General features: G+C 46.7%; 1 protein-coding gene across 1 annotated transcript in view; it reads right to left on the bottom strand.

The window, feature by feature from the left end:
* Positions 1-424: 424 nt before the first annotated feature.
* The window catches only part of C1PH16orf87 (chromosome 1p C16orf87 homolog), a 203,619-nt gene continuing 191,683 nt past the window's right edge, over positions 425-12,360 (bottom strand). Inside the window, exon 4 of the mRNA XM_069607063.1 lies at positions 425-1,212. Within this exon, the coding sequence (XP_069463164.1) occupies positions 1,094-1,212 (119 nt within the window). The 3' untranslated portion in view covers positions 425-1,093. The remainder of the gene's footprint in view (positions 1,213-12,360) is intronic.

Raw genomic sequence — 12,360 nt, 5'->3', positions numbered from 1 at the left:
GGACAAAAATATAGTAAACATCTGGGAGTTGGGACCACTTTGAAAACTGAAGGGAAGTGATAAATACCACTGGCCTTCTTCGGGTCATTGAGCATGTGAAAACAATGATCAATCAACTTGAACGTTGAAAACCTATTTAAACGATCATGAAAACATGTCTATTGAAAATACTGTTGAAGGACTCTAATCAGCAAATCCAAGATAGGACCGCGAAAATGCATTCATCACGCCGGCTTCCACTCTTATCGGCCTGCTGCAAAGTGCAGCAAATGGACCTCCTTTCGTTAGCATGGCCTGCAAGTTGACATTGCAGAATACAGACCGCATCTGTGCTTTACGGCAAGAGCTAAATTCGGCACAAGGCACTCATACATAAGATTAACGCAAAACCAGAGCCCAGGAAAGAAAAATCCCATCATCATACTTAAGCTGTACATCAATAGTACAATACATCTTTATTAAAAAGGCAAGAAAATTGTACATTTCCTATGTTACAATATTCATATAAAAATCTATTATATACATTATTTGGTATAAAAGTGTCCCATCTGAAAAGTATTTCAAAAGTCACTCCATAGGGGAGCCAGTGAAAACAATGTTCCACGAGCAGCCTTGAGATCAACATTCCGCATTGCAAAAGGCAAAAAAGCATGACGTTCCATTTGATTAAAACAAAAAAACAAAGTGCAGCTGTTGTAGTGCCATTCATTTTGGAACGTATGAAAAACATGTACAAATTATTTTCAGTAAGTGCTCCAGGAATATCAGTGTGTGCGAAGCTCCCACAACGATGGCCGTTGCTGCCAGACCCACTGGCAGGACAGGAATGTCAAAGGGTAGGGTCGAAATCTGCAGGGTGTCACAGGAAGGTAACAGCGCAAGTCAGACCTTTCAATTGTCCTGCATTTGTCATGCGTCACCACCCCCATTGCCTCATTTCACACTCGGGGTAAGCTGAATTCCCCCTCCATAGACAATGGGTTCTCATCCGCCAAAAGCATTTGATTTCTCATGCCTTGGGAGTCTTCGTCGGTTGAATGGTAGGTCAAGTCCACCCACAGAATGTGCACCATAATGCGCTCCACTTGGGACATCACAAGATGAGTCTCTGATTGATAATCTTCCTGTTTATTTCAGCCAGTGCCACTGAAAATACAAAAGCCTTCTCATCAGAGAGACCTGCATACATATCGACTTCCTTTTCTTGTTTTTCTGTGGAAACAAAAAAAAATAAGTCCGACACAAGAAATAAATTAGGGAATAAGTGGCTTATGCACAAACATGTTCAATATTAACAAAGTCGCTAACAAGCAGACTCAAGACATAAATTGTGCATTGACTATTTGGGGGTGGAGCCATTCAAACAGATCCGCCACCCCCACAAAGCCAAATAAGCCACCTCCTATCTCAAATAGGAGACCAATCTCAATATATTGGCCCTTTAGAGGCTTTTAATAAAAGGCCTGGAAGCAATCTAAAGATGTTGGAAAATAGACCTTAAAGATGCTATGTACACCGAGTCATCAGGTTCCCAGCATGGAACTGGAAAACCTCATTTTATAGCAGTTTGTTGAGGAAAAGGAGTTACTTACATTTAACTTCCGTTCTCCAGCATTGGTATCTTTCGAAGACTTGCATACTTGTATAATTTGAACATTCCCGGTTGTCAGGCTGAGCATATTGTTACACTTTACCCTTGCCATATTCATATTTGTTTAAAACAGCGTTCTGTCATATCTGCAATTCATCCAAATCCTGTTGATCATTTGTCGTCCCCCCTCTCTCCACGAGCCAATGGGACGTCGAATACCTTTGCTCTGAATTGCATCCAGAGGCCATGTTTAGATTCAACAGTGAGGGGGGCTTTCATTCAAGCCGAGCGTCCCTAGTAGTGTGGTAGGCAGGAGGGCCAAGTGTGAATCTAGGAAAGATTTGGTACTGGAGTAGGCAAACATCTCGGACCAGGGGATAGAGAGCACCTCCCCAACCCCTCATTATGTTTCCTGGCAAAGACATCAAGTCTGTGATGATAACAAATGGTGAAAAACGAGCGCTAACTCAAGATCATTTTCATGGCATGCTTTGGATGTCCTGATGAGTGCATTAGTAGTCATATTCTGTACCCTGAGAGGTTATATTGCCTGCAGATGCATTCTTTAGCGAAAGGCCCAAAGGAATATTTGTTAGGCTTCCTGAAACAGGAGAGAGGACTGTTACCCCTAATGGCTGATGCAATACATTCTTGTGTCATGATCCAGATCATCTTCCCCTTCAGTTGTGGGAGGAACAACAAAGTCCACCTACGCGGTCTCAATTACAGCACATTAATGTGAAAGTGCTGCAGTTCTGACAAGAGTCTCTTTCACTGACAGACCCCTCACATGGCTTTCCCACCCCACAGGGAGAAATCCAAGACCACTGTTTAATTGTATGGACGTCTGTGAAGAGGGTATTCCCCCTCAAATTTCTCCTGCTGGCCTCACCAAGTTAAATTACTTTGCAGACTGTCATGCAGTGCCATCTTGTCCTCCCAGCTCCCCACGGTTTGTAACATTTGGTGAGGAGCTATGCCTTAAGGGGTTGCATCATTAATCTACAGTGTAGATAAATGATGAGCTGGATGCCTGACTAATACCTGCAAATTGTTCAAATTGTCCAAAGAAGGAATTGTATCCTCTCCTATGAAGGCCTCACCATTGACTTGGCAGTTAAGAAATGTGCTCTAAAAATACTGGGCTTTAAGAAGGGGTAAGCTGCGATTTGTCAAAGTTTATCAAGAATCCCAATGTTTGCAGAGTGCACATTCTTTCTTTCATGGACAGGTTGGTGTCCTCGGATTCCCCACAGTAACCAGTCATCCAGCAACCTGTAGACCGGATGTCCCCTTCGTCTGAGGCGCACCGCCACTGGGGCAAGGCATTTAGCCAATTTCCTTCCTAAGTGCTAATCGCAGGCCAAACAGTAGGACTTAGAACTGAAATAGGAATTTTGAGTGAACCAGAGATCCTTTTGATGGCTCGTATGTGTTGTGACGTGAAAATGAACGTCCGGTCAGTAGGGAAGCACTAAGAAGTCGCTTTTCTACAGCAGCATAATGATTCTTTGATCAGAACCATCTTGAATTTTTGCTTTGTTATAGATTTGAGTACACTTTAGTCCCGGATCAAGTACCTGGCATATACTCACTGGTTGCATTTGGAAAGAGGAACATTTTCGATGGCCCCTTTTACCTTGACGATGGATACCTCCTGCTGAAGCTCTTTGTTGTTTCAGTGCTCCACTTCTTGGTGGAATTCTGTGGTCTTCTTTTAAAATCTAACTGATGTCCCTTGTTGATAAAATGGACACTCGTCCAATATTCTTTTCACCCATTGATAGCAAAAGTTCATAATGTTCCCTCCTACGGTGGTGAGGTCTGGCCTTGTGAATCATGCATGTTGCTTTGAGGGTCAAACCTTCCAGAGTTGCTGTTTTGCATCATCCAGTTGCTCTGTAGTCTCTCCCTTTCCAGTATCAAATATTTAGGCCGTGCAAAGTCTCAAAAAACCCACTAGACCTGCAAAGCAAGTTCCATAGTTTACATATTCAACAATGGAGCGAGTGCATTTCTCTTGGGTAAAGGGTGAACGAACAAGTTACTTTCTTACCTGGTAACGTTCTTTCGATGGGATGGTCCGACGACGTATTCCATATCTATGAGGGGTAATCACTGCAGCACAGCTGCGGTGATTACCCGTCATAGATATGGAATACGTCAGAGGACCCAATCCCCTCGAAAAATATGTACCAGCGCTTTTTGTACAATGGTGTATATCACTGTAAGCACATATTTGGTGCATTGCTGCCAAAGGCATGCAAAGCACAGTGAAACTCGTTTGCTTTACTGCAAAAAAGGTTTGTTTACATTAAATGTCAAATAGAAGTTTCAAACATCACCAGAAAGGTCTAGTACCATGCAAATGGTACTCGCCCTCCATAAAATCACCTCACCAATGCGAATGGGCAAGTAGATTTCGTAAGCTCCGAGTATGTCCTGTGGTATGCCAGAGTTTAGTATGGCTGGTGTGGGGAGGCTCAGCTCCCTTTCATGAAAGAGGAAGAACGACTGGTCGCAGAACAAAAGGGTGGCGAGGTTTCCTCTTGCACCAGTCTTCCCAGGAATCTGTCTGGGTCTTTGGCCACCTTTATTGCTGTGCGTGACTCATCAAACTCCTTTCCAGTTAGTAGCCTCTCAAAAGGGATATCAAGTACCTTTGCATGGACATCTGGGTGGAATTAGTGCGTCGTAGCTACTCTTGTTTGGAAATATGGCCCAAATCGTCAGTAGCTTGAATCCGGTTTCTGTCTTCTTCAGACTTTTAATATATCCAGCGCTTTCAGGTGCTTTTCTTGTGGGATGTGCTCCTAAGGTGCTATTATCGTTAGCAATTATCTTGGGATACGATCAAGGAATGTGGCAGAGGCGTGAATGCTTGCACTGTGGCTGACCCTGTAGCTAATAACTCACCCCCCAAAGAATCCCAACTTTTTGCCCTGGTTGACTGGAGGCACAAAATATTTAGCAGAGGGACTGGCGGAGCGTCATTTGACAGCTGCAGAGAAAACAGATCCCATTCTGGGCTATCCCCAAACATTTCTGCGGTGTCCTCTGGGGCCTTATATTTCTTTTCAAGCCTTCCTTTGAAGGAGCGTTCAGAAAATGGGGTATGCACGCCTAGTACCTTCCTCCCAGACGTGACCGAGAATTAGGTTGGACATCACAGATTTCTTTCGTTTCTCCATGTGGCCAAAAAGTAAGTACTCCATTTCAGCAGTTGGGTTGAGGCCAAAAAAAGCTGTAAACTCTGGACATCGCAGTATAGAAAGCACACATTTTGTCTGGCAGAGAACCTCGTGGAGGGTACTATCATCCTTCTGGGCTGTATCATCGTCCCTTTTGTCATCCATTTGGAAAGGAATGTGTCCGCATGGGTCAACTCCCCCCCACCCCCTCCTCCTGCTCAGCTGGAGCATAGGGTTCCTCTCCAAGAGCTCTTCTTTTGTCCTCCATCCTCCCCCAGGAGTGTAACAGATTCTGTTCACTCCATCCACAAAGAAGCTAGGGTTTGGGGCTCGGCAGTGGTTCAAGTGGCACCAGAGGAAGTGATGATACAAGTAATTTGTAACACACCTGTACACATGTTTCTAGCCGCATCACGGTTCCATGTGTTAATATCCCCGCAAAAATATTGCCATATTATTGCGGCAATATATTAACCCATTAAACCTGCGGGGGACACCCCTGCAGCCCAAGCTCCCATTTACCCCAAAAATTATCCACACTAATATCACCTATGGCCATTCCCGATGACCATACATATATGGCGATATTATTGGTGGGGAAAATATTACCCGATACCCACAACACAAGGAAGGGTACGGAGGGAAGACGAGTCAAACTACGCCTTGTGTCATTTTGATCGTGCAAGTGCGGTAGCACAAGGAGCAGGGGAAGAGGACATGAGAAGTGCAAGGGAGAGGGAAGGGGAAGGGGAAAATGCGATCAGGGCAGCAATTGCTCTGAGTAAGTGCAGCCAGGCTCTGGGTAAGTGCAAGGAGGGAGGGGACTGTAGAGGTTACAGTTACAGCCCCTAGTGCGCGACAGGCCTGAAGGAAGTGCGGGGGATACTGGTCATAGAGGAGGTTGGTACCAAATGAGAGGGTATCCAAGCAACCAAACAGTGCAGGAGGCAGATGGGAAGGGAGGTCATCAGGGAAGGGAGCGCGAAAGCAGTTGAGAAAAGGACAGTCTTGAGCTGCTTCCGGATCTTCAGGTTGTCCAGCACAAGTTTGAGATGGGCAGAGAGGTTGCTCCAGAGGAAGGCACCTGCAGACGAAAGTGATCGACCCACAACTCTCTGCCTGGAGAATCATCTGACCCTCAGAGTTGAAGGCAGCAGATCGAAGGCCTCGAGAAGGAAGGTATTTAGGAAGAGTGTAGAATGTAGTGCGGGCCCGGCTCCAGAAAGCAATGTGGATGATGCAGAGGGTCTTGAACTTGATCCTTGCAGCCACCAGGAGCCAGTGGAGAGATACAGTTGATGGGTGTGGCGAAGGATAAGTCTCGCAAGTCCTGTTGTGGATTAGTTGCAGACGGCGGAGAGTAGAGGAAGGCAGATTGAGAAAGAGGCTGTTACAGTAGTCCAATCTAGAGAGAACCAGGGCTCTGGAGATGAGCTTCTGGGGGAATGTGAGAAAAAGGAAAAGTACCTTTGAGGAGGTGCAGCTGGTAATAGGCCTTCTTGGAAAGATATTTGATGGGAGGAGAGAAGGAGAGAGTGGAGTCAAAGATGACCCCAAGGTTTAATGCCTCACAGGAAGGTGAAGGAAGAGGGCCCAGGGAAGACGGCCAGAGTGAGAGGAAAAGCGGAAGCAGTGGTCCCGATGAGAAGCATCTCCGTGTTACTGGCATTAAGGCAGAGATCATTAGTGGTGCACCACTCCTGAATAGCGGTTAGACAGTCAGGAATGCGCGACAGATGAGGCTGTAGGGAGCCTGAAAGAGAGCTAAGCGTTATCCACATAACACAAAGTTGGAGCAGAAGGTAGAGATTAGGTGGGCCAAAGGGGCCACCGAGGTTGAAGAGCCAGGGTGAGAGGTTCGAGCCTTGGGGTCCACCACATGTAGAGCGGTGATGGAGAGAAAGGACCCAAGTTGGACCTGGGACGGTTGAGGTCAGCCACTCCAGGGCCTGATCCGTGCTCCCCAGGTTCTCACGTATTCGGTTGATCAGGATAGTCAGTCGAAAGCAGAGGAGAGGTCAAGAAGGATGAGGACAGAAGGGATACTGGAGAGCAAATCTTCACAGGTGTTCAGGAGAGTAGTTTCCGTGCCTCTGGTTGCTCTGAAGACAGAGTGATTATCATGGAGATAACCAACAGTTTTTGTGAAGAGTAATCTGGGAGATGGCCAGTTTTTCCAGAAGCTTGCCCAGGAAAGGAGTGATCAAGATCGGGCGATAGCTAGCCAGACAGGTAGGATCGGCTGAAGGATTTTAGGACGGAGTGCACAAGGGAATGCTTGAGGAGAGAGGGGAAGTCCCCGGTGGCAAAGGAGTGATTGCAGAAATCGGCCAAGGCTGTAGCGAGGGTGTCAATGTTGTCCTTGATGGTTCTAGAGGAGCAGGGGAGCACCTGTTTGGATGACACTTCACAGATCAGACTTGTCTTGAAACATCGTCAGGTGTTATCAGAGAGAAAGAGGAGAAAGGAGAAGAGGGGAAAGGTGGCCAGAGGCAGGCCGAGAGAGGCAGAGGAAGGGGAGAGCAAGGACAGGATGTCCTTGAGTTATAGTAGGGAAGTGAGAAGCCAGCGACGTACAGAGGTCCTGGGAGGGTGCAGCAGAGGTGGAGACTGCAGAAGGATTGGCCAGCTCCCTGAAGATTTTAAAGAGTGTGGGCGTGTTAGAGGCTGCATAGATGCGGACTCTCTTCTTGGACAGTATAGAGTGTATTGCCTTTGGAGCAGGCAGCAGGCCAGTTTGTCAGAGGATGCACCCGAAGCCCTTAACTTCCTCTTAGCCGCCCTGCACTTGCGTTTCAAGGCAGCGAGGTTGGTGTCATACCAAGAGTTGCACTTCGAGGTAGGCTTCAGACGGATTCTCATGGCAGGGGCATGGTGGTCCAGAACGTTGGAAATAGCAAGATGCAGGTTAGAAAGGCCCGTGCCAGATGCGAGTCAGCGATATGAGGAGGAGGAGGAGCAGAGAAAGTAGAGGCAAAGGCATCCACAGACACACATTTCATGGGTCCAATGACCAAAAAGGTAGGCGGTGGTGCTCGGGTGGGCTTTGCGTGGGGGGGTGGGGGGGGACAAAGTGTCAGGTGAGAGGAGAGAAGAGAGTGGTCAGTCCAATAGAGAGTAGTGAAAGGGATGTCTGAGGAGATGAGAACATCCAGTGCGTGTCCAGCAATGTGTGTCGGCTCACGGGCGGCAGGCGTGGGGAGGTAATGCATTAATAAGAGGTTGCCTCCTCCAGCCCCTCAAAAGGAGGGCTTGCTTCTTGATAAGGTGCTCCGCCATTTCCAATACTGAGCCATCAGACTAGGAGCTTTCTACTGATAATTCCAAGACTGTCAAAATGAAGCTCTAAAATTTCCACTGGAAGCACCTCAGAACGTTTATTATGGTATTTATTGAGCGCGGACCAAGCTTTGAGAAGCAACAGAGTGCTTTACAGAGGTATAAAACAGTACAGATGCTGCACGATTTGCCTCTAAAGTTGGAGCAGAATCCAATGTCTCTCAAGGCTGTTAACAGTGCACATCCCATCGTTCGACGAGTAGGCAGACAAGTTCAACTATATACAAGGCTTGTCCGTCAACTAGGAACACTGACTGGATCAGGGCTCCAGTCATTGGGGTTTTATGTTGCGTTACAGTCACCAAGTACGTGTTCTACTTAGTATCTCCTTCCATATATGAAATGCAGCTGCAGTGTATATACCAGACTCGGCACTATGTATACAACTCCAGAACTGATCTGTACCTAAGGATTCCAATCTTGGAATCATGGTGGAATAACCCTTAGTATATAGGTTTGACAGCCAGGGACAGCTGGCGAGTATGCGATGAGTGGCCTCAACTTCACCAGCACAGAATCTGCATACCCTACCCTTGCGAGTAATCCCAATCCGGCAGCCCAAGACCTCTCTGGTGGGAAGAATGTTAAAAACGCATGTATGTAAAGAATCTCCTAAATTGTTAGGGACATGGCTTAACTAAATATGTGCAGGGTATATTACGTTTAAAGCCCCGTCTAGAGAATTCAGTGAGGCTAGTCTTAGTATGGAGGTGGCATAGATTGCAATTTGCAGCCCAAACATTCTACATTAATTTTGCTCCAGAAATTCTTAGTAGACACTCAGATCACAGAGGTCAAAATTGGTAGTGTTTCTAATATAGTGCCCTGCAATAAGGCCTTTCAGGGAGTTTGTGTTTAAGTTAGCGGAGAGAAGAGAAACCACACATTTACAGTGCAAAAGGTACCGTTGCGCTCTCAGCTAAACAAGCCCTAGTTCCAATCGCAGAGCTTCGATAGGAACAGAGTTAGGGACCCCCAGTATGGAGCAAAGAATCTTTGTCTCCACGGTCTCTAGCCATTTCATTTTTTTGCTTAGTGATGGCAACAGTGCTGTATAGTATCCCCGGCACAACACTGGTTCTATATATCGATATCATGCCCTCGACATTAAAACCGCCTTTACTGCGGACAAACTTCCCGAGGGTCCACCCTTTTTTCAGGACCTTTGCCATTATATATTCACCATAATACTTGTTATTTGGAAGATCTTTCACAGGTAGGCCTAGATGCAGGTAGCTCTCAACTACTCCCAGGGCCACTTCTCCCAGATTAAGGATTGTTTTCCCCCTCACATTAGTACCAAAAGTTAAGATTTTGGTTGCGTCAATACGGATGAGGTTGTGTTGGGCATACGAGGACAAGGCCGAGATGGAACTTTGCAAGCCTATGCAAGTGCAATCCAGTAACAGTGTAATCGGCATAGTCGAGCCAAGGCACTGGAGCGGCGCCACCCAGCATCAGAGGGAAATTCCGTCTCATCAATAAGAGTAGCCATATCAGAGGCATATAAATTGTAGAACAGGGGTGCGAGAACGCATCCCTGCTTCAATCCGTGATGGGTGGATATGGATCTGGATAGTAAGCCTCCCCGGTTCACACGCACCATTATAGTAGTACAACAACCTGGGGTCAATGCCCCAGCTTGTCAATTTTGGCCATAATCGATCACAAGGCACTGTATTAAAAGCCTTCAAGAAGTCTACAAAACGTGTACAACTTCTTTTTCCCCCTTTCCCAATTCCACTTCAGCTGCAAGGCATTGTAAAGCAGAGATGTTTAAAGTGGCTGTGTGATCTTTACGAAAGCCGGTTTGGTATATGTGCAACAGTCCACGTTCTCCGGCTGCGCACTCAACTTTTTCAAGAGAAGAGTAGCAAAAATGCTACAATCTAGCATGGCCAACAGTCTGTAATTGAGGAGATTGGTCTTATCCCCCTACTTAAAGACCGTGATCAAAACAGACTATCTCCAGCTGGTCGGAATATCTCCAGTGTCAATAATATTTTGGAAGATACGCAATAGTGCGTTAGCCCAGAATGGCAGGCTGGCTTTAACTATGGCGTTGGTGATTCCATCGAGTCCAGGGGCCCTGGAATTCTTCAAGCCGTTGATTATATAAAGAATGTCGTCCATGTCAAAGTTTAATAACATTCCAATTTGGGGCGAATGACCTGAGTAATATTACAATATCAGTCTTCAAAATAGTTATTTTTATAGCAGCTGCCCAACAGGATTCAGAGAGGACATTGTCCTCCAAAAGGGGCGATGCTGGCTGTGTGAATTATGATCATGGACAAGAACCTCTTGTCATTCGTATGAAATAGGTTAAAGAGCAGCATCCAGTCAGCACAGGGCAGAGAAGTCTTATGGAGCTTTAGCCAATTTCTTTAAGCGTGTACCAATGTCATTACTTAAGATAAAACTAGACACAATGTTGATGTTCTTATCTGTCCAAATGAGACGGTTGCCCTTGGAATTTACTGTGACCCAGGAAGCAATGGAGTGCAGTTTCTGCTGGGAATCAAGGGTTAAAGACTACTTCAGTATAGCATGGTCGCCAAGGCCACAATGTTTCACTTGCAGTTCCCCCCCACTTCCACTTTGACCCATGGTCAGTAAGTGCATAATCCAAATAAGAGCTGAAAGAGCCATCAGTCCAAGTAGGCTCAACCGGCTTAGCCATCAGACCTTCCACGTTAAGGCAATAGAGATCAAATGCTTCAATCAAGGCTGCCCACTTCAGGCTATTATGTGGGTGCTTGTTTGGTATGCCAGGTATCAGCAGGTTATGCTCCTTGCCTTCGGCCAGTATTAAGTGACCCATTAAGGCCGGGGAGTTAAAGTCACCAGCAATAAGCAACTTAACGTTGGGGTTGGTTTCCAACCATGTACTCAGTATTTCCTCAATGACACTGGTGATATTGGGGGGACCGTCACCCGCATAAGGGGTTGTAACCATTGATTACCAATATTGGGCCTGGAGACACTTGGTGCCTGTAAGTACGGGTGAAAGTACATGAGAGGATGGATCACCAACAGCATAGTGCGCTACATTGTACTGTACACGCACATCAATGGCCAGACCCGCATGGGCCTACCCTTTAACCCACGGGTTGCATGACGGCATAGAATTTGGTAACCATTAAGAGGAAAGTGATTCCTCAGCCAGGTTTCTTGCAGCATGAAGGCATCGCTATCCAGGATGTGCGAGACACCCTTGGGTTGTATGAAAAAAAGAGCGAAAACCCCTGGTGTTCCAGCACAACCAAGATGGAGCTGGCCCGGCGGATGCTTGTCACCTAGTCCAATTAGCACTCAATGTTTCAGGGACCCAATTTACTGTGTGCTTCTGTCCCTTCAAGGGGACCTTATTTCCATCAATCACAGCACGCAAGCTAGCTCCCTCGGTCGCCAACCTGCCCATGGATGTAATAGGGCCATCTGACATTCTTCTAGACTGGTTTCCTATGGTACAAGCCGTAACGTGTTTTCTGCAAACAGTGAGCACGTAACCCAGTCTATAGAGCTCTGATGTACATGTTCTTAAGAGGGCGACTACCGCTGGGGAAATTAATTGAAACCGAGCCCAATTTGTTGAGTCTACCGTGGGTAACTCGATGTGGATCATGTCTTCCATACATAGATCAATTAGGCAGGGTATTCTAGACCACAACTGAAGGAGAAAAGTACAATTCATTTCCTGCCTGGGTCGTGTGCCTCCATTTTTACCCATTTCCCAAGGGGGAGCCGCCTTCCTCGCTCGCGATAATGTTGGATATTTGATGTGGGAGGGGTAATGTTGTTTGGTACTGTAATGTCCGCTAAATTGGCAATATCAGTTGCTGTATCAGGGCACAGGTTTTGTCCCCATGGGAGACCAAAGTACATATGGTCCCTACGCGTGTTGTCCTGTGTGCTCTGATATTCACAAAAAGGGACCAGATGCGCACTGAACCATGCTGGCGGGGCCCTGGGAGGAGGGTAACTCCGCCCAGGGTGCCGCCAGAGCCTCTTGGAATGACTGCCGTTTGATCTGATCATGAATGTTTGATGCAGAGTGATAGGGGAAAGGGTCTACCTGGGTGTCGGCCTGGCTGGAGTGATGAGATCCAGGTGCCCCTTGCCACCAAGGGAGAAATGTGGCCACAATAGAACGATGGGTTGTCTGTGGGTGGGTAAGTGTTATATCATCAGTTATGATGAACACACATTGTTTCGACGGTCTCCCATTATTAGTAG

Source organism: Ambystoma mexicanum, chromosome 1p, assembly GCF_040938575.1.
Source record: "Ambystoma mexicanum isolate Mex_15411 chromosome 1p, UKY_AmexF1_1, whole genome shotgun sequence".
Lineage (NCBI taxonomy): Eukaryota > Metazoa > Chordata > Amphibia > Caudata > Ambystomatidae > Ambystoma > Ambystoma mexicanum.
The sequence above is the reverse complement of the archived record's forward strand: the minus strand, read 5'-3'. Positions and strand labels throughout refer to the sequence as shown.